The sequence below is a fragment of the Magnolia sinica genome, chromosome 6, assembly GCF_029962835.1.
Source record: "Magnolia sinica isolate HGM2019 chromosome 6, MsV1, whole genome shotgun sequence".
In the NCBI taxonomy this organism is placed as follows: Eukaryota; Viridiplantae; Streptophyta; class Magnoliopsida; order Magnoliales; family Magnoliaceae; genus Magnolia; species Magnolia sinica.
In genome coordinates, this window is record NC_080578.1 from 18,698,893 (window position 1) to 18,721,518 (window position 22,626).

The window sequence follows — 22,626 nt, forward strand, 5'->3', positions numbered from 1 at the left end:
CTGCCAGCCAGGTCTGCGGTGTGTGGTACACCAGCCAGTCCGCTTCCCGAGTCGACGAAATTCTCGTGCGGAGGAACAAGCCGTTCTCCGTGAACAGGAACAAACCGGAAGTGGATTATAGGCGCTCACCGTGGTGTTAGAATTCCGTGGGGTCCATCTAGATGTAAATATTTTATGCACGCCGTCCATCCGTTTTTCTACGTCATTTTAAGGCACGAGCCCAAAATTAAAGCATATAAAAATCTCAAGTGGGCCACACCACGGAAAAAAATCAGGATACGAACGTCCACCGCTGAAACCTTCTTAGGGGTCAAACTGATGTTTATTTTTCAACCAACCCATTAAAAAGGTCACACTGACCGGGATGAAGGGAAAGCATATATATCAGCTTGATCCAAAACTTCTATGGCCTACAAGAAGTTTTCGAAAGTAAACATTCAATTACCACTATTTCCTATGTTGTGGTTCACTTGCGCTTTGAATATACTTAAATTTTGGTTTCATGCCATGAAACGACATGAAAAAACGGATGGACGGCGTGGATAAAACAAATTCATCACCGTGGGCCCACAGATTCTTCAAACCACGGTAATGGGCGGTGAGCGCTCCAGTACACAATCCACGTCCGAACAAATTTTACACAATCCACGTCCGAACAAATTTAGGGATTTCGTGCGAAATCGATCTTCTTCTTTGGTGATTGCGTGTAGATACCAATCTCATGCGTTTGTTTTTACGTTTTTTCACTTTTTATTTTTCACCTGAAATCGCGAAAGATTCAAAGAATTCAACTCGACAATGAAAAGCCACGGGACAGAAAGAAGCGCCATCTTTTTCAATCAATAGCCCCTATTCACGCCCTATTTTTTAACGGTAAGCCCCTCTTCTTTAACTTAGACGAAATAAAGTCATCCCTCTTACCTAAAAATATTCAACTCCTCTTTCTTGAAAGCATCGTTCCCTCTATCACACGCGAAACCCCACATTTCATACAAAAACCCCCAAAATTCAATTCCACCTCATTCGAAACGCCCAAACACAATCCTTTTGATTTCCATTTCAAACAGCCACAGCAATTCTCTGCTTTCATCTTCTTGTAAAAGGCCAGAGAAAAGAATCTATTGCCCAATTTCCGATGGAAAATTACGATCCCTACCGCTATCCGTACCCTCCTCCGGAAAATTCCAATTCCGGCCCTCCGCCACCCTACAATCCTTATCAATACGATCCACACCATTCATTTCCATCGCAGCCGTACCCTCCTCCTTACCAGAGTTATTCTGGACCGTTGGATCATCGTCCTTCTCACCACTCCGGGCCGCTCTTCCAATCTCCACCTCTTTATCCCTATCCATCCCTGAATTCTCCATCATTTTCGTATCCGAATTCCAATTACGCCCCTCCTCCGCAGCCGAGCCTGCAGTATCATGGCAGCTTCCAGTACAGTTCTTCGTTTCAATATTCTCAGCAGGGGTCGTTCCCGTCGGATGTTTATCCGCCCGCGAAGCCGCTTTCCCGGATGAATAGCTCTCCTGATTACCGCAGTCAGGAAAGCTCTGTCTCGTCCAATCACGGTGAGTCTGGCTCGTCTTCTCTCTATCCATTGGAAAATCTCATGGCCACAGTTCGCTTAAATGATCAAGGCTCTTCTGGCCAAGATTCCCCATTGGTCTCGAATTCGGCGCATGGGTTTCAGAGTCAGAATTTGATGTACTGTCGGTCGGAGTTGGTTTACGGGTACCCCGATCATTCATTCTCCGGGCATTCTGGCAGTTCCTCTCCACAGAGTCCTGTTCCGCCATTGCCATTTGTCGGGTCCCAGCAAGGTCAGAATCTACAAATGGTGCCATTCCAGCCATCAAAAGCATCTCTGAAGGTGCTTCTGCTGCATGGCAACCTAGATATTTATATCGTTGAGGCGAAGAACCTTCCGAACATGGATATGTTCTCTAAGACGTTAAAGGACATGTTTGGGAATTTGCCCAGCAATGTGGGCAGCAAGATGGAAGGTCATATTCCCCGTCCGCATTCAATGACGAGCGACCCATATGTCTCAATTGTGGTGTCAAAGGCTGTATTAGGCCGGACATATGTGATCAGTAATAGCGAGAACCCCATTTGGTGGCAGCACTTTTACTTTCCAGTCGCACATTATGCTGCGGAAGTCTGCTTCGTCGTCAAGGACAGCGATATTGTGGGGTCCCAGTTTATAGGGACCGTGGCAATCCCGGTCGAGCAGATATACTCTGGAGCAAAAGTCGAAGGATATTTCCCAATCCTTAATTCGAATGGGAAACCTTGTAAACCGGGAGCTGTTTTGCGGCTTTCTCTCCAGTACATTCCAATTGCAAAACAGACCATGTACGACTATGGAGTCGGGGCTGGCCCTGATTACCACGGGGTGCTGGGCACGTACTTCCCCCTCAGGAGGGGCGGGAAAGTTACGCTTTATCAGGATGCCCATGTTCCCGAAGGTTGCCTTCCCGATCTGAGGCTGGATAATGGAATGCGGTTTGAGCATGGGAAGTGTTGGCAGGACATCTTTGACACGATAAGGCAGGCCCGGCGGTTGATTTACATCGTGGGGTGGTCGGTGTTCCACAAAGTCAGGCTGGTTCGAGACGCAGGTTATGGCTCGGATTGCACTCTGGGGGATCTTCTCCGGACCAAGTCGCAAGATGGTGTGAGAGTTTTGCTTCTTATCTGGGATGATCCTACTTCAAGAAAAATTTGGCTTCTTCAAACGGTAAGGCACGAACCCAGTTGGAAATTGTCAGTGATGAAAAGTTTAGGGTGCATTTGGATGTATCGAAAATCGTAAGTTTGAGTGGATGTGTTGGAAGAAAAGATTGATTACATGTCCTGCTGTGGATCATGCATTACAGAAAACAGAACTGCATCAGGTCACATACCGTTCAAATCAATATCCATTGTGGTCGGTTCACAACTAAAGCATTCTAGATGTTGATTGGGGTCTGTCTCTCACCTGACTATTCACAGCATCCAAATGCAGCCCTAATATTCGGAGAATGTTTACTTCACTAAATCTCCCAAAACACCAGTCTTTCAAAGGAAATGCTTTTTGTTTATTTGCAAGTACTGAATTCTATACTTTCAGTGTCCAAGTTGAAAATTTGGCTTTTATTGTATAAGTTTTTATCTTTGTATAATTCTGTATTCTTTGGTTTTTTCGGAGAACTTAATCCCTTGCAGGCACTTGATCGGGCGACACTGAGAGTTATGCAAAAGTAAGTCCTATTGGCTTCATCTTTTCTGTCATGAAGCTGATTTGTATCATTTGGTGCCTGGACAGTTCTAGAATCTAGATACTGGTAGTCATTTCCTAAGAGATAAGAAAAGACACCGCGCTATTTTTACTTCAAAAAAGGAAAAAAGAAACTGTAGTAATAAGGTGGAATTATAGAGAATGAAGAAAACATTTGATTACCGCATAAACGAATATCAGTGGAAGAAGTGCACCTGGATCTGTTGAAGAGATTCTATTAGAAATTTGACTTGGTCTCACCACAGGAAGGTTCTTACCTTTCGTTATTGAGCGGTTGAAAGCTCTTTTGAGATCACTATGAATCTGATAAGATCATCGAGTTCTTTTCGAATTTTCATGCAAAGGGGCTCATGCTGCAGTTAGTATCCTGCTCATAAGTTAGTTGCTGTATTCATGGAATTACCCCATCTCACCATGAATCAGTATGCCGTTTTCTGAACTGCATGGACTGAAATCAAGAATTCAGTACCCCTAAATTCACCAAATTCCGTTTATTGGTGTGAAGTTCCATACCCTTGAATTCTCATGGAGCCTGCATGACTTTGATTCATGAAATGGGTTAAAGCTTAAGCTACAGAAGACTTTGACCCAAGACATAATGAGATTTAAAATGGTATGGGAACTAAATGAATTTACTTAATTAAATTCATGAAATGAACGAACTTTTTCTGCAAATTTAGTGAGATAATGCCATAATTGAACAGTTTCAAACTGAGTTGGGTTCCTTAGGAACCCTGCAAATTACAAATTGTGGATCAATCATGAAACAAACTGTATCAACAGCAACTGTTAATCAATGCTGTGACTACAAAGGTGATCATTGAGGATGATTTTGAAATTGCTTGCTAGCAGTTACAGAAGAGCGTTTAATTTTTAGCATTTGGCCGTTAGTTTAAAAGCATCAGAACATGTTTGGTACATAAGTGCAAAGGAATGCAGTGTGCTTGTATTGCGTATGTTCTTCTTCTTCTTCTTCTTCTTTATTTTGTTTTTTGTGCACCCATGCCTTTGTGTGTATTGTGCTGCTTTTATTCATCTTCTAAGCCTTTAGTTGAAGATTGGTGAGCATTCCTTTTTAACATACATGTAGCATAGTTGTTTCCCATTTGGTTTCTTTACTCTTGAAATTTTCATGTCTGACAAGTGTCTTCTCAAACCAGTTTACTACTTAAAGTTGCTTTCAGAGAGCTGTGATTTGTTCACTTTACTAGCTCGCTTATTCATTTTAAAACATGCAGGGTGGAGTCATGCAAACCCATGATGAGGAGACTCGTCGGTTTTTCAAGCATTCCTCAGTGCAAGTATTACTCTGTCCCCGGTCTGCTGGAAAACGACATAGCTGGGCAAAACAACAGGTTTTGTTTAAACAAATGTATCCAACATAATGGAGGTTGCTTCTTCTTTCGTTCATTCCCTCTTTTTCACTCATATACAGTAACATGCGTTTTGCTTGTTCCTTATACTTTTGGTTATTCAGGAAGTTGGAGCAATCTATACGCACCATCAGAAAACTGTCATTGTGGATACTGATGCTGGTAATGGTAAGAGAAAAATCACAGCTTTTGTTGGAGGACTTGATTTATGTGATGGGCGATATGATACTCCAAAGCATTCTATACTCAGGACATTGCAAACAGTGCATAAAGATGACTATCACAACCCTACTTTCGCGGTATTTCTCAAACCTTGTTTCTATGTTGATGTTTTCTAGCTACATTTGTAAAACTTTTGTGCTCAGTTCAGACATGATCTCCATGAAATCCCATAAAGCTGTGGCAAAAATATTCTGCTAATTATCAGAGTTCAGACATTATTTGTAAATTCCAGTTTCAGCCTAATAATATAGAAGTTCGAGAGGGGAGTCTGGACGTTCACCTATTTCAGAAAATCCTGAGCATGACAGATTATGCATCTTCTTTGGAAAGTCATTTTTGTGCCCCATGTAGCAAGAGGTGGCATTTCAAGCAGGCAACGCCCTTGATGTGGACGGAAAGTATTGGCTCTGCTCTGTGTTTGCTGGACATTCAAAAGTGCCCTAAACCATTGTAGCTTTTAGTATAATGTTGAAGAACATGGTGTGCAACAGATTCTTTTTCTGACTCGTGAGCAGGTTTTATTCAAACATCTTCATTTTCTTGAATTTATTTTTTTGTGAATGCTCACTTTTAGTTTGGTTAGTTCAGAACAACTTAGCAGTTGATGAAAAAACTCTAACAAACAATTAGCTATTAGATAGGTTATAGGTTTGCCTCGAACTTAGGTGGCAATAATGAGGTTCAACCAGTTTACTGAATTTATCCGAATGTCACCTGGGTGAAGTTGTTGGTGGCAAGTGTGGCCCATGTCGGTACAAAGATAGATGGCAGATTTGCACTTAACACATCTTAGGGTATGGGGACATGGCTTCATAAGTATTATTTTAGTACACTTATTGTTAAAATATTTTAAGAGCATTTTTTTTTAATTTTCTTTTTTAATTTAAGTGAAGGATATCAAATGGTCCCGGTTCTTACTCTACTATCCATTACTTCTTTGAAATTTTTGGTATATTCTCTAGACAATTGGATTTATTTTGGAATCCTAAATAATCCTCCCTCGTTGCTATGTTTGTTTTTGTTGATGATTTTACCCTTCAAAATAACAAATCCATGTCTCTTTGTCGACATTTGATTACTCCTTGACACATGACATTCATGGTGTGCTTAGGGATTTCAATTTGTGCATGTGACACAAGTGAACTAGATGATTGGTATGATGCAACCATTGTTTGGAGTATCCCCGATATTATTGAAATATTTCTGGTATTATCCGTATCTCCAGCTCCGCAATACCGATAACACTGGTAGTATTAGAAAATTCAGGTATTAGTGATGTATCGCCAATATTTTCGACCATGTAAATTCCAGGCGTCACTTATATCGAACATGTATCGATATTGCTAATGTATCGCTAATATTTTTTTAGTGTAAATTCCTGGTGTCGCTTATATTGCCATTGTATCGGTGATATTACGATAATATCACCAATGTATCGATAGTGCCAAAATTTTCATTTCAATTTTTTTATGGGCCCATGGTTGTATGCGGTGTTCAAAATGTTGATGATAATATCACGATATTATCGTTACCGCAACATGGGTGATATCGAGACCACAATCTTTCGTTTCCTTTTCAGTTGTTGAGGATTTCTCGGCTAAATATCGTTTGTTGTCGATATTCTGAAATATCATGGGTGTTTGGATGAAATGTTGGATGGTTGGATGGATAGATGTGATTGATGGAATGGTTGGATTGATTTCTTATGACAACACATGCTTTTAGACCCTCATTAAATGGAAACTTATTATGTATGTATTCTATTTGCAATTTTTTTTTAAAAAAATTCCTAAATATGCAAATGTGTATTTTTATCATCTCCCGAAGTTTCATTGAAAAATTCCACCATTTTCCCCATGTTTCCCTACATTTCCGGTTATCGGCAATATCGATATTGTTCCTGTATCACCGGCCAGCTAAACTTGTAGCGATACTGATACTTCGAACACTGGATGCAACTCACCATACATGGACCATGCCCAAAAAATATTATCAAGAAGACAATCCTAACCTTTTGAGCATGTGGCTTGAAAATAGATGGTTAAGAAGAGAACTACAACAATAGTCCACATTCAACTGAAAATAAGCTGAACAATGGGGCCAGGATCCTCCTTCCAATCTAAGAATTTTTGGGTGTAATTATTTCATAATGGATCCCATTAGACCAATGGTCTGGACATTTAGCCATTACTCCTTTTGTACAAAATGAAATGAATAATTTTGCAAATCCTTGGGGGCAAGGATCGTATGGTTTCTCATCTTTGTTTTCCACAGGTATCAGAAGGTGTTGGGCCCTAGTATCTGTGCTTTTATTTGTTAGTACAAGTGGCTGGCATACTTTTTAGCTCATAGAATCAGCTCTTTAGCTCTCTCAAACTCTAAGGGCCTGTTTCGTAACCATCAAAGTTGTGTTTTGGTAGGCTAATCTGGCAGATCTATCCTAGAGAGGTCTTTTTGGACACATCTAGCATGGGTAGGCTATTTTATTGCACTGGCTGATGTTTGTCAAACACCCTAGAATAGAGATGAGTAGACAAGGACATGTGGCAACTGTACCCATTGGCACAAAGGTACTTGTGGACATGCAGGGCACATGCAGATTGATAGCATCACATTGGGGAATGTACAGTAGCACAGACGACACATGTGGGGCTCTTAAAGGCATACCATGTCATATATCACACATGGTGTATGTACACGGGAGCATATTTGGTGTTACCCGGTTAACACCTTAGTGGTTGTTACCTTTACTGTTGGGCCCATTATGATGATGTTTTGTATATCCACTTCGTCCATCTGTTTCTCCAGCCCATTTTAGGGCGGGGTCCCAAAAATTATGTAGATCCAAATCTCAAGTGGACCACACCACAGGAAACAGTGGTGATTGAGTGCCTGACCAGTAAAAATTCCAAAGGCCCATCGTAAGGTTTTCGTAATGTTTATTTGCAATTCAACCCATTGATATAATGTCAGCAAGATCCCGGTAAAGGGAAAATACAAAGATAAGCTTGATCCAAAACTTTTGTGGGCGACGAAAAGTTTTTAACGGTCATTCATCACTGTTTATAGTGGTATTGTCCACCTGAGATTTGGATCTTCTCAAGGTTTGGGATTTGAGTCCTAAAATAAGATGGAAAAACAGATGGACGGCGTGGATATACAACAAACACATCAAGGTGGGCCTCACATGGTTAGGGTAACACCCAACAGGTAATCCACTCCCTATGTACACATGTGGCATGTGAGGGGCGCATGAAGGTTGGATGTCGCAAATGTGGGGTGCTTGAGGACGGACAATCTCTTGCATCAAATATGGCACACATATGTACAAATGATAATACTCTGCCACGTACCCTGTGGAGAATAGGCTTAAAATAACTTCTTGTCATATTAGCTTATCCAAGGTAGTGATCAAATTCTTGGATAGTCCTCTAATCAATTTTATTAGAATTGGCGGCGAGCATTGTTTGGAGTAGCCCCGATATTTATCTGTAGCTCCAGCTCAACGATACCGATAACATTGGCAGTACTAGAAATTCCTGGTATCAGCAAAATATTGGTAACTATCGCCAATATTTTTGACTATGTAAATTCTAGGTATTACTTGTATTGCCGATGTATCACTAATATTTTCGATTGTGAGTGGAGAGAGAGAGAGAGAGAGAGAGAGAGAGAGAGAGAGAGAGAGAGAGAGGTCCGCTAGATGGGTCACCTCATGAAACCCCTAGGGCCAAAAAGTTAGCCTAATCCAAAAATCTGGTGGGCCATAGCAAAGTGAGAGGCAAATAAAGGGAGGGAATTCCCTCTCACTTTGTTATGGCCCACTACATTTTTGGATTGGGCTAACTTTTGGGCCCTGGGGATTTCATTAGGTGATCCATCTTGTGGACCGTTTGGATTTTGTGCCCAAATCAATTGTTAAAAGGTTCTCTGGAGTTCCAATGAGAACCAGTTCCTGTGTGAGCATTTCATTATGCATGGATGGATGGATCATGCATGTGTATTTGTATGTATGTATGTGCATGCATGGATGGATGGATCCACCATTTTTCCTAATGTTTCCCTAAGTCAACGATACATGCTTTTAAGCCCCATTAAAGGGAAACTTATTATTTTATTTCTAAATATGCATCCTTTTCACTATTATTTGATTCTTAAATATGCAAGTACGTGTATTTTAGCATCTTCTAAAGTATCATTGAAAAATTCCACCATTTCCCCCATGTTTCGCAAATGTTTTCTTGAGTTGGCGTTACTTGCTTTTAGACTTCCATTAAAGAGAAACTTATTATGTATGTGTCCCTAAATATGCAAATATATGTATTTTAGAATCGCTTGAAATTTCATTGAGAAATCCCACCATTTCCTCGTGTTTCCTTAATGTTTCCCTCTGTCAGCTACACATTACCGGGTATCAGCGATATTGATACGTGTTTCCGTATCCCTAGGAAGTGATACATGTAACGATGCCAATACTACGAACACCGTTGTCAAGTGTGTTTGATTAATCATGATAGGGACTTTAAACAGTCACCTATTTGGGTAAGCATATTTGAATGGAACTTTTTTAATTACTGAACCTGCCCCGAGTTAGATGCTAGAATTGGTTGTGATTGATGAATTCTCCCTCAAGAACCAGCCCAAGTGCTTCCAGTTGTGAAGAAACAGCTTCCTAGTACGTTGGTTCCCTGGGCTACTAGATGTTTTTTTCTTTCTAAGAGGGCCCTAGACTAGTACATGTTGACCATGGATTTCCCATACTATCTATTTGAATGCTGCTTTGAGTTTATTTTATGTTCTTGAAAGGATACATCAACACTGAAGTTATTTAGTTGTAAGTGATGGTGGGCTATAAACCTACAGGCACACATTGTATATGTGATACATGCTTTGACATTTTAAAATTACCGTAGTATGGGTATCTAATGTTGATGGTATAGACATTTTGATACATGCTTACATGAGGAGTATTCCATCATAGCTGAATGGATGGTGAGTTACAGTCCACCTTGCACATATGGGCCAACTTGTCATGTGCATGTCATCCAAGCTGTCCAAAAGGTTGGCTCCACCTTGAAGATCACTTGGTGCAAAATCAGGCTGACCCACTTATCAAGTGGATTGTACGATCACCCTTCATTGTTTGGTGTGTTCCACCTGAAAAGTGGATCAGCCTGTTTTTTGTGCAAAGTTATCTTCAAGGTGGGGCCAACCTTTTAGATGGTTGGATGTCAGACAAATTTGACTCATTTGAACTTCCGCACAAGGTGGATGGGAACTTTCCTATGCGAACATTCCTCTTCATATTCCTTTGATTAGCTTATTATATATTCTGAATATTTATATCGGTGTTTTGTACCATCTCCTTGACTCTAACTCTATCACTCGTTTCTATGATCAGCCCCCCCTGCTGAAACTTCAAGCAGTCCTCTCCTTGACAAATCCATGACCCCTTTGGGAAAAATTTCTTCACAACTTATTTTGTAGATTCCTTTGACCAAGTATTAAACACAATGCACTGCCCTTTGCATCAAAAATTTTCTTTTCCTCCTTTTACGCTCCCTTGAGTGGAGTTGACTCTGGCAAAGTTTTCAACACTGGCTAATCTTATTCCTTTACACAAATTTGCTATTCCTTAAATAGGGTACTGATCTCAGTTGTCCGCGAGAACCATGGCATGATTTGCATTGTAAGATTGAGGGTCCTGCAGCATATGATGTCCTCACTAACTTTGAGGAGCGCTGGTTAAAAGCTTCAAAGCCCCATGGAATTAAAAGATTGAAGAAGTCATTGTATGATGATGCATTGCTCAAGATTGATAGAATTCCTGATATTGTTGGGATGCACGATGCTCCATGCTTAAGTGAGAATGATCCAGAAGGTTGGCACGTGCAGGTAAATAAGATGTCTATCAACTCCTGAAATTGGGTTTCACATGTTTTTTTTTTTCCCCAGAACAAATCTATATAACTATCCCCCCTAACTGCAGGTTTTCCGTTCCATTGATTCAAATTCAGTGAAAGGATTCCCAAAGGATCCAAAAGATGCAACAAGCAAGGTAAATATGTTATCAAATATTTTGCCTTTTTATGTTATTTTGCTGCATTTTTAGTGTTTTAAGGATAAAGTAACAGTGATGTTTTATGTAACAGAACCTGGTTTGTGGGAAAAATGTACTGATCGATATGAGCATACATACTGCATATGTAAAGGCTATCCGAGCTGCCCAACATTTCATATACATGGAGAACCAGTACTTTCTCGGGTCATCATATAATTGGTCCAAATACAATGATCTAGGTGCACACTATAACCTTTTAGGAGTTAGTCTTGGTGCCTGCTATACTTCTGTGTAGGGAAATAAAGACGTGTTTGGTTACTGGATTGTTCTTAAAAGAAATGGCAATATAATAATCATTGAGGTATTCCAAAACGGCTACATAATGGCCATCATTAAGGAAAAAAATGGCCCCATGATGGCCCGTTGCGGGTATGAAACGTGTTTTTTTTCCCCACAAAAAAGAGCACCATAAAAGCCATTACGGCCCATACTGGAATGGTAATGGCGATGGTGATTATTGTCACTGTTACCGTTATGGACTACCTTGATGATCATGCATATGATTGTTTTCATTTTTGTGATGTGCTATTGTTATAATGGGACATGCTGGCTTCCATATTCATTTTGCATTTTACTTCCACGTTTAAATTAATAGAAAAGTCCGCATGTGCGCATGGGGTGAGGATAGGACTTCAGATCTCACATCCACTGGAAAAAGGAAGCCCACGTTTGAAATGGCAGTTTCCTATTTGTGTTGTTTCTCTTGTCATTGCACAAATATGGAATGCCGGTAATACTTCCGACAATCATTCATTGCATATACTAAAATATGTATTCATCTGGTCATTGTCATCGTTGTCTTGTACCAGCCATATTGAAAATATCACCAATATTTTTTAGAATATCTTGGATTTTTCCTAATACAAAAAAAGGGGAAAAATTCGCTATATTTTCGAAATAGCAACAACATTATTGTATTCTCTTGATAATAGCGTGAGATTATTGCAGTATTTTGTTTTGGAATGTTTTTTCCTCCCTCCCTCCCTGTCCTAACCATCCAATGGATGCACATATCAGATGACGGCAAAAATTATATGGTATAGTTTCATGCCAATTTTCACCTTCTTTTTTCCCTGCAACATTTTCATGAATTAAAAATTAAAAATCTCCGGGGAAATTCCGGCACCAAGAAATAGCTGTGAATGAGATTTGTCACTACTGTCTCAGCTATTTTCAGCTTACTGGAATCCTCACTATTGATTGTCAATAGTTAAATGACTGGCTGCTGAATCAACCCCACTCTACCTAGGCCAGGGACTGCTGGCGCATTGCTAAGAGTAAGAGGCAGTCATTATCAGAATTTAGTATGTGGGGGCATATACCTGTCTGTTGCATATTTCTCTTTAATATTTGTGTGAGGCTATTTTTTCTAGGGTTCTCTTTTTCTGCTATCTTGGTAATTAGCTGCTTATGATGGTACCTAATTCTGCTCGTTGGCAACTCTAAAATTCTAAGATCTTTTTAACCAGACAAGAATTCGCTGCTGTTAATTTACTTCAAAATTTTCTTGAGTTTCACATTTCCAACTTCAGAATTTCAAGGAGTTTTGGTTATTGTGCAGGTGCTAACAATTTAATACCAATGGAAATTGCTCTTAAGATTGCAAACAAGATCAAAGCAAATGAGAGATTTTCTGCCTATATAGTTATCCCAATGTGGCCTGAAGGTGATCCGACAAGTGTTCCTACACAGAGGATTCTTTTCTGGCAGGTGATCTCCACTGACCATCTTTGATGTTAGTTTTTATTAGGAATCTTAGACATCTTGAGAGGCTTTAGACATTGAATGGGAAATTTATTTTATGTTTTTTAAAATTTTTTTTTTTTTTTTTAATTTTTAATTTTTTTTTTTCCTTCTTCCTTTTGTATTCTGTATGATGTAATGTTTGTTTATATGGAGTCCTCTTGATTGCTGCAGAATAAAACAATGCAAATGATGTATGAGATAATTTATAAGGCCTTGGAAGAGGTTGGGCTCGAGAAAACATATGTGCCGCAAGATTATTTGAATTTTTTCTGCCTTGGCAATCGTGAGGCTGCAGATGGAACTGATGCTTCATGTGGAAGTCCTGCGTCAAACACTCCCCAAGTAATTATTTTTTTCCTGAAGCATTTTTGTAGTTCTATATTTCATGACCTTTTCTTTTCTCTTTTGTTTTGTGGGTAAACTGGAATGAAGCCCATGACTTCAGTCTTATAGTCTTTCTCTTAACCACATGGACATTGGGTATGGTTTGAAACTTGGAGCTGAGACTGTATTCTACCGTGCCACTCAATTTTTCTAGAAACCAAGCACTGAATGATGCAGTAAACTCACTTTGTGCTCACGTGGTTTGATTCTGGCTTAATTATTGACTTGGTCAGGAACCAACTCAATCCTGAGTCAATTATGGATGCCTTTTTGAAAATCTTTCTGTAGCACCGATGCCTGTACAAGGCATACCATCTACATGCCACCATATGTCCCAGCATGACAAGCAGGTGCAAGATTCAAGCCATTCAAATATAAGCCTGCTCAACTCAGCAGGTTGGCCACTATATTTGAAACAGGTGGGCCGGTTCAAAAACTTCCAAGTTTTCTCGGCCATATATTTGTTCGCTAAACTGTGGTCGACCTGGCTAATGAACTGACCTGATTCTTTGGGCAGGCATCTACACTGGGACCCCTCTGATGGATGGATTGTATCTTATACTTTTGTGTCATGCTGGCAAACATATGGTGTCTAGATGAGCGGCCTTATACATGCATCTGGGCTTAGCAAAGCTCATATTTATGTTAATACATAAACTTGACTATTAACAAGTCCAAATCGCTAGTTTTTCCACACGTTTGCGCATGCACTCACAAAAGATCATCGGGGGTGTTGGTTGGAGTCTAATCGAGTTCTTGGTTGATTTCAATTATTTTGAACTTTGGATGTTGCTCAATGGGAATTCCTTCTGCCATCTGGCTGGATATTTTTTTTTATTACATCTTTACTTCCGTTTGGGTCTGAATGAATTCCCTAATTATTCTGATTTCTGATACTGGCTCTTGCTGGTTCTAGGCATGGATCTCTTCATTCTTATGCTTGTCCAGAAATTGACCCATGGTTTACAATTTGGCAATCCTGTTTATATACATAATTTGTGTGAGCGATTTCCAAACCAAACATAAAACAAAAGAGTTTAAATTTCTATTGGAATTCTACTTTACATACTTACGAAGTAATAGGTATATATATATATATATATATATATATTTATTTATTTATTTATAAAGAAAATCCATTCTATACAATATATGAGAAAGTCACAAGTCCAACTAGTTGGACCATCAGTTCCTGTCCACTCAGTTGATATCTTCCAACAAGTCATGTGCGGGCAACGCCCTACCTGTCAAATATGTTGGCAACTCATTAGGTGGACCACCCTTGTATTTTGTTATTTATCGGCGGCTACACATTTTGCCTGTGGTGTTGCCCACCTGATGGGTGGATCATGCTAATTTTTGTAAAAGATATATGAGGTCTCAAGTCCAACCGGTTGGACCACAAGTTACCATCCACCCAGTGGATATCTTCCAACCTGTGATGTGGGTGAGACATCCAAGCCATCCAATAGGTTTGTTGCACCATGAAGATCATCATGTGCAAAAATCAGCAGGATCCACTTGTGAGGTGGGCCACACCATGGATAACAATGTATAGTCACTGATAAATAACAAATTACAAGTGTGGCGACCTCGTGTGTTTTGTTAGTTATCAGCGAGTAGACATTGCTTTCTATGGTGTGGCTCATCTAATGAGTGGATTGAGCTGATTTGTTACAAGGTGATCCTCGTGGACAGTTTGTTGTGTGTGTGTGCCTGGGTGCAGGTGTGGTGTGGAGTGTGTTGATTAATCCTCCAGCCCAAACATAGAATCTATTTTGGATTATGGAAGATTGACTCATGTTTCTTCAGTCATCTTAACTCAATCCATTGGGTTGTGTGTGTGGATTGATCAATCATCCAACCCAAACATAGGATCTATTTTGGATTATGGAAGATTGACTTGCATGTTTCTTTCGGTCATCATCACTTGATCCATTCTTTAGTGTGTATGTGTGTGGAATCATTGATCCTCCGGTCCAAACATATAGGATCTATTTTCTATTGTGTAAGATTGACTTGCATGTTTCTTTCAGTAATCATAAATCAATCCATTGTGTTGTGGATCCCAGGGACTTGCTCGAAGGAATCGGCGGTTCATGATCTATGTTCATTCTAAAGGCATGATAGTAGATGATGAGTATGTGATCATTGGATCTGCAAACATCAACCAGCGCTCCTTGGAGGGTACCAGAGACACTGAGATTGCCATGGGCGCCTACCAGCCCCACCACACATGGGCAAGGAAACTATCGAGTCCACATGGGCAGGTAATGAGTTTGGCTCTTCCACTCCTAATCCTGTTAAAAAATCGTTAAAATTCATATATTTTAACTAATCTTATTGGAAAAATCTAATGAACAAGTACTTTTCACAATGTAGATCTACGGCTACAGAATGTCCTTGTGGGCAGAGCACCTTGGATTGCTTGAAGATTGTTTCTTCCATCCTGAGAGCCTTGAATGTGTTAGACGGGTTAATGAACTGGCAAAGTTGAATTGGCGGCAGTTTGCTGCTGAGGAGATAACTGAAATGAAGGGGCACCTCATGAAATACCCTGTCGAGGTCGATGAAAAAGGCAAGGTGAAGTCTCTTCCAGGATGTGAAACTTTTCTAGATGTCGGAGGAATCATCGTGGGAACATTTTTTGCCATTCAAGAAAATCTTACCATATGATCTCATTCATCAGAGCTAGGAATCCCGCATGTCCAACGAGCAGGTTCAATCACATATTACAGTAATATTGGTGCAAAACCAACACCGGATTCTTGATTATTGTACGATGCTGATATTTATGCCTTTTTGGCCTCTTCTTTCACCTGTAATTTTTCTGAAGGTTCAGTTTACATCATTTGTACATTATCCATTAGCATTTTAATCATGATGAAGAATATCAAATCTCTACTGTAAATCCTTCGAACAGCTATTATCTTAGATAGTTTATAATTTGCAAAGATGGAATATTCTCTCTTTGTCGATTGAAAAGTTACTGCCCTGTTCATATCGTTTTCTGAAATTCTCATCTAATCTTGTTGATAGAAATATGCAATTTTGTTTAGGGTGTGTTTGGATGCATCACCAAATCATTATTGGTTTGTCTGATTTTAGGCTGTTGAATTGCAGTAACTAGTTCAGGCTGCATATCATGAAATTTCATGATATTTGTTGCAACCAAACATAGCCTCAATAATGGAAATGGTCAAATTGCAATTACCTTCAGTATTCATGTGGAGGGATTAGGCTCCGAAGTGCAATTATGTTATGTTCTAGTTGGACTTGAATAGAGCGTGGCTGTAATTGTACTGTTAACTGTAGGCAGTTATCAATGGTGGTGGTGTGATTTTATCTTTTAAAATTATTTATTTGAAAGCGCTGTGAATTTTGTTACTGTTTGATGAATTATTATTCCAATATCTGTCTGATGAACTTAACCATTGCAATTCAATTCCTTGGTGCATCCAAATGCGGGCCCACTTTCAACTATTTTTTTTGGCTGTTTTTCATTTTTTGGGTATCATTTTCTAGGATCTTTTTCTCGTTCTATTCTGGTGGTTGGAGAAACATGGCCAAGGGTTGAATAAATGGGGTTCTGCGGCCATTTGAAATGGTGACAACCATCATGTATTGCATGTACTACATGTACAAGCATCCAGATCGTCAGATTCAAGCCCATTTTGTATGAAGCAGAGCCAAAAGATCAAACTGGTTGGACCACCTTAACCATCTGATTTTAATTTTGGATGTCTTAAGTCTTTCCATTTTGGATGAGACACGACTTAGCTGACTGTGGGGCCCACCTCAATGCGTGCATTGTATACCTGTCATGAACCCAAAATGAAGCAGATGCAAATGACCGCCGTTTACTGTGGTGTGGTCCACCTGAGATTTTCATCTGCTTTTTTCAGCTCATGCCATAAAATGAGTTGGCAAAACAGATGGACAGTGTAGAAATATAAGGCAAAACAAATTCCCATTGAAAGAAAATGTGTTCTTAGATGCTATGCTTCAACAATGAAAACCATTTATACCATGGGACTCAGACATGGAATTGATGAGACGGCTGGAATTTTATTTTTTTATATATTTTTTTAAAGAATTATTTTAAGCCTTTGATATCTAGCTCTTTCGGGCTGGGCCCCTGCCAGCAGGGGAAGGCACTTTTTAGCTAGATTGCCAGCCTATTGCCGGAAACGGATCGGCTACTCAGCCTGCCAGTAGCCAATGGCTAGTGGTCGGTGTTCTGTGGGCCCCACCATGATGTGTGTGTTTCATCCATGCCGTCCACCCATTCTTCCAGATTATTTTATTGTATGAGCCGAAACATGAGGTTGATCCAAATCTCAAGTGGACCGCACAGTGTTGATTGAACGGCCACCATTAAAAACTTCTTGGGGGCACAAAAGTTTTGGATCAAGCTTATATATATATATATATCATCCAAGTGTGTATGACCTAATCAACTGGTTAGATGTCAAATAACCATTCCATTGGGCCGTAGGAGGTTTTTAATGGTGGACATTCAATCACGACTGTTTTCCCATGGTGTGGTCCACCTCAGATGTAGATCTATCTCATTTTTGGCATCAAGCCCTAAAATTATCTTTCAAAATCGATGGACGGCGTGGACAAAACACATATATATCATGGTGGGGTCCACATAACACGGACCACTAGCCACCTGGCTGGTGGCAGCGTCACTACTCACTAGCCAAACCGCGTCCCTATTAAAAAATTAAAACCCCTACAATTGGCATATCGTTTAGAACCGTCCATTCTTTTTGCGCGATGGTGGCCTGTCTGACCAGTAAACTCAGCTCGTGGAGTTGGCTTGCTGCGTGTTAACATTCCGTTTTCGTTTTCCCACAGGACTATTTTTGAACTATGGTTCTGCTTTTGCCAATACCTCATGTATTTATGACATCCAAACCGTCCAAACGATCGGGTCCACCATGAATAACACCTAACGCAAAAAATCAGGCCGGTCCACTCATTAGGTAGCCCACACCATAGAATTTTTTATAGATCGGTTGTTGTCAATTGTTTTCTACGGTGTGGCCCACCTGATTAATGGGTCGTGTTATGTTTGCATCGGGTATTCTTGTTCGTAGGACAAGCATTTGAACGGGTTGGATTTTATCCGCACTTGGCATATTGTAACTTACACAGGTGTTGCACAGCAACTTATCGTCCAAGTTATTGCGTGTGAGGGTGAGACCAGAGCTCCTCTTCCAAAAGAAAAAGCCGCGTTCGGACCGGAGAGCTCTCGACTCTGCTAGAGAAGAGAGAGAGAGAGAGGGATGGCTCCAAAAAGAGGAAGAGAAGGGAAGAAATCGACGTGGCCCACCATCAAATCCAAACCAGATCTCAAAACAACGCATCTAAAAGAAACACACCTCTTTACGGTATGATTCTGCTACCATTCCCATACATCTTCTATACTGTTTGGATTCTCTCTGATATTTCCTATGTAAAACACGATTTCTCTTTTTCACTAATACAGTTTCCATTTTTTTTTCTCCTTCTCTTTGTTCAAATCTGTCCAAATTTCTTCAACGATGATATACATCAATATGAAATCCTGCATAATCTTTTGAAGATCTTTGAAATTTGTATCTTTGATTTCAAAATGGCCGGAAATCTGTGTCTGTTGAGGACTCCCCCAAAAAAAGAAAAATCGAGACAACCATGCGGTATATGTGGACGAGATTTGGGACGTTGATCAGGCAGGCCCTGTCTTGGATTGCTTATAGCTCGGAGTTCACACGGATTGGAAAATCCTAACTGTACGATTAGCAGCCCAGAAATGGGAACTAAAGTATGAATTGGGTCAGATTCAATTGGCAAAAGTCTGCTGATTGGAGGGTTGGAATTGTCTGGGTAGTGTGATTTTTTAAGCTATGGATTGTCCGCTGATGAACGGTCTGGATCTCATGTGATGGTTTTGGATGTCTGGCATAGAACTTTGGTGTCAATCACAAGTACTGTTAAAATGGGATGCATTTCATGCCAATTCCTCATCCTTGTAGTTCTCAGGAGGAGTTTAATCTCTCCAATTGAGCTTTGTGTCAAGAGTCTTTATAATTCAATTAATACTCCTATTAATGTCGACTGATACTCAGATTTCTAGTCACTATTCATTTGTGCTGATCAGATACACTTGTGATATGAATATGCAAACTATGCTACACAATCCAAGAGATTCGAATGTTTTCGTCTGAAAGAAATTGAGTTTGGTAAGGACTGGGGTAGGATCATATTATGTGTTTGTGGACTGATTTTCTTTTCCTTCATATGTTGCCTTAGTGAAGATGATCATCATAGACTTGTCACAGATATTTGGGATTGGCTTTATGAATCTTGTTTTTCCAGTCAATCCCATAAAGGCCCTATTCTTGGTAAGGGCTTGTTTTTTAAGCCGGAAAAGAAGAGAAAGAAATTGATTTCATTTGACAATATATTTTCTCTTGTTTGATTTACAAAGAAAACCATGGATTCTAGGAAGTAATCATTAACCTTTTCCACCATTGCTATTCTCCAAACAAGATACGAGGTGATTGTTGTTTAATGAACCCGGGATTTCCACTTATGAAACAAACATGACCTTAAACATGAATCCATTTCTCAATAGTACCAATGGAAATAATCATTAAGATTTTCATGTTTTTGGTTTCTTTTCCTCCTAATCGCACAGGCCCAAGTGAACAAGCATTCATATCCCTTCTCACCACCTTGATCCACTTCCTTTTACGTCTTCCTCTATCTTCTTTTCAGGCACTTTGGCGTGCGTTTCTATTGATGTTCCTGACAACTCTGCCCCATGAATGTGGCCTTGGCTAGGTTTTACATGACAGTTTCGGTCAATGAATCGGCCAATATGGGGGCCATATTGGCCAATACAGCCTTGCAACGGCCTTTTTTTTTTTTTAAATCTAAAAAATTATTGGTAAAATTCTAAGAAAGTGAGGATCCCAAATGTCTTTTTTAATTGTTTTGGATATGTATTTGAGGGTGTAATAGGCGATTCTTTTGTAAGAATGTTGTCTGTCAAGTAGTGTCAGCTTAATGTGCTAAAAGTTGACCAAATTGTTCCTAATTGAACACAAATCAAGCATGATTTTGTGGATAAGGGGACAGCATATAAATATAATAAAAAAGCGATGGAAAAATGAAAAAAAAGTGATGGTTTACTCCATCTCCAACATTTCTCAAAATGGTCTGCTCTGCTTTGGTTCATCAAATCCCACTCAAATTTTGTGTTTTGATCCTCAACATAGGCCTAGACCTAGTTTAAAATTAGTTTCTAAGCTTGTTTCATGGTTGAAATGAATAAAGCAGAGGAAAAACAAGAGAAAAATTAAAATAGAAACTTTCATAATGGGCCCTTTATGGTTGCACTGGCCTCCATAACAGTGCTGATTTGGCCCCTTTTTCATAACGGACTGATTCACCCCTATATCGCATGATGGGGTTGATTGTTTCTTTTACGTAACAACTGATATGGCCGTAACGTACTGTAATGTAACCGTTCTTAGCAATCATTGATTGCTAGTGTGCTTTTCTTTCTTCTTTTGTCACTAGAACATTGTCAGGCATCCATTGTTCTCACCATTCACCTTGTTTAAGAATTTCAGGTGCAAAATTTCTTCACCACTGCTGAATCCAAGGCCTTTGTTGAAGCTGCAGAATCCCTTGGTTTTGCTCACCAAGGGAGTCTTGGTCCGGCGAAAGGAGAAGCTTATAGAGACAATGACCGGATATCTGTGAGTGACCCCATTCTTGCAGAAACCATATGGGAATCTGGCCTCAAAAGAATATTTTCTGATATTAAAATAAGGGGAAAGGTTGCGGTTGGGTTGAATCCGAATATTAGATTCTACAGGTACCAAACATATATCTTTCTAGCTCATCATCATCATCTAAGCCTTATCCAACTAATTAGGGTTGGCATTTCATTTTAGTTCTGTAACATAATATTATTAATCTCTCCTTTTCTGTTTTCATTCTGAATCTTACTCGGAATACTAGAAATGGGTTTTCATTCGAAATCTTGCTCTAACTGGTTATGCCTATAATGGGTCTTTTCAATTTTCAAAACATTCCTTGGCCTTCCCTTGTTATTATTTATTTATTATTTATTTTTGAAAGAGAAGTCATTTGCTTGTTATAACCCCTTTGATTTTTCAGATACAAGGTGGGGCAGCGGTTTGGGCGGCATATTGATGAAAGTGTTGATCTAGGAGAGGGGCGAAGGACCCACTATACATTACTAATATATCTAAGTGGATCCAAAGCAAACGACGATTCCAGCGGCAACCGAGATTCTTCTACGCAATCTCTAGTTGGAGGGGAGACTGTCTTTTATGACGATAGAAGGGCTGTTGTGGCAGAGGTACATTATGTTCTTATGTTGAAAAATCTTGAGAGCTCGTTATTGCTCTCTTGCTTGTGTAACTGCTTTCTTGGAGCTTTGCTAAGTGCACGTGTGCAAATGTACTCGCAATACATGTGCCACCGTGGCACATAGGTGTGAGATCCAATCCATCCATTAGGTTGGTCTGACTTTCTATATGTTTTCCTAAAAATAAATCTGGTCCACTCAGCATGTGGGTCCCAGTATTGGAAACAGGTCGGAGGGTTAGAAAACTCAACCAAAATTTCAGAGCCTTATGATTGTTTTGCAAACTGTGGCCCACCTGACCAGTGTGGATCAACCATATTCTTGGGCTAGGGCATCAATATATTGGTGCCTTTTTGAAGGATGGATTGGATCTTGGATCTATCATGCCATGTGTGTGGTAATGTAGGGGCATTTTCACGAGGCTCAAGTGGGGTGGCCTTTGTGAAGCGGGGGCACACTCGGGGTGGGCGGCCTGTGTGAGGCAGGTGGCTCATGTGAGGTGGGACTCATATGAAGTGGGGCCACGAGAGGGGTTCGGTCGAGGGCTTGACCTGGGCTATGAGATAAAGGGATTGATTCACCACACTCTATCAGTTTGAGCTTTTAGAGCAAGTGGTTAGTGTCCTACATCATGTGGTTTGTACATAACCTTTATTGCACACTCAGGTTCCTAATTTTATCTTTTGTCCAACTATTTTGGTCCTTTGTCGATCAAATAGTGATCGTCAGGGTCGAGTTTTGTTTAGCATTTTGGTACAAATCCGTGTTCTTATGCTTTCAATTGCCATAGGTTGCTCCAGTTGAAGGAATGGCTCTCCTTCACATTCATGGGGATAAGTGTATGCTGCATGAGGCCCGGGCTGTTACAAAAAACGTGAAGTATATCTTGCGCTCTGATGTAGCCTTTGCTTGATGGCACAAGGGTTTATCACATGAGCGAGATGTAAGAGTTTTGCTCCTAGTATAGTAATTTTCATTCTGGTATTCATGTTGCCTGATGTTCTTTCTGCGCTTGTCTTTTTCTAAGCCATCGTACCCATGGTTCTGAATCAGCATCAGTGAGCATGTCTGCCAGTTGTATCTGCATCGGTCAAAT

General features: G+C 40.0%; 2 protein-coding genes across 2 annotated transcripts; both read left to right on the forward strand.

Moving 5' to 3' along the window:
* The first annotated feature begins 746 nt into the window (after positions 1–746).
* On the forward strand, positions 747–16,121 carry LOC131248459 (phospholipase D gamma 1-like). Its single transcript, XM_058248732.1, has 10 exons — positions 747–2,746; positions 4,525–4,641; positions 4,764–4,958; positions 10,525–10,776; positions 10,871–10,939; positions 11,034–11,181; positions 12,564–12,712; positions 12,920–13,090; positions 15,205–15,402; positions 15,515–16,121. The coding sequence occupies exons 1-10, from the start codon at positions 1,136–1,138 to the stop codon at positions 15,806–15,808; spliced, it is 3,204 nt and encodes a 1,067-aa protein (XP_058104715.1). The 5' UTR covers positions 747–1,135; the 3' UTR covers positions 15,809–16,121.
* A 2,122-nt stretch (positions 16,122–18,243) lies between these two features.
* On the forward strand, positions 18,244–22,585 carry LOC131248460 (uncharacterized). The gene is made up of 4 exons (XM_058248733.1): positions 18,244–18,534; positions 20,764–21,011; positions 21,317–21,521; positions 22,321–22,585. The coding sequence occupies exons 1-4, from the start codon at positions 18,430–18,432 to the stop codon at positions 22,441–22,443; spliced, it is 681 nt and encodes a 226-aa protein (XP_058104716.1). The 5' UTR covers positions 18,244–18,429; the 3' UTR covers positions 22,444–22,585.
* The last annotated feature ends 41 nt before the right edge of the window (positions 22,586–22,626 follow it).

Bases quoted from the DNA above. Each gene is read 5' to 3' on its own strand.
- LOC131248459 (XM_058248732.1), top strand. From the start codon at position 1,136: ATGGAAAATTACGATCCCTACCGCTATCCGTACCCTCCTCCGGAAAAT. The intron at 11,182-12,563 runs GTGCACACTATA...GTTATTGTGCAG, and splicing joins GTCCAAATACAATGATCTAG to GTGCTAACAATTTAATACCA. The intron at 13,091-15,204 runs GTAATTATTTTT...TGTGGATCCCAG, and splicing joins CTGCGTCAAACACTCCCCAA to GGACTTGCTCGAAGGAATCG.
- LOC131248460 (XM_058248733.1), top strand. From the start codon at position 18,430: ATGGCTCCAAAAAGAGGAAGAGAAGGGAAGAAATCGACGTGGCCCACC. The intron at 21,012-21,316 runs GTACCAAACATA...TTGATTTTTCAG, and splicing joins CCGAATATTAGATTCTACAG to ATACAAGGTGGGGCAGCGGT. The intron at 21,522-22,320 runs GTACATTATGTT...CAATTGCCATAG, and splicing joins GAAGGGCTGTTGTGGCAGAG to GTTGCTCCAGTTGAAGGAAT.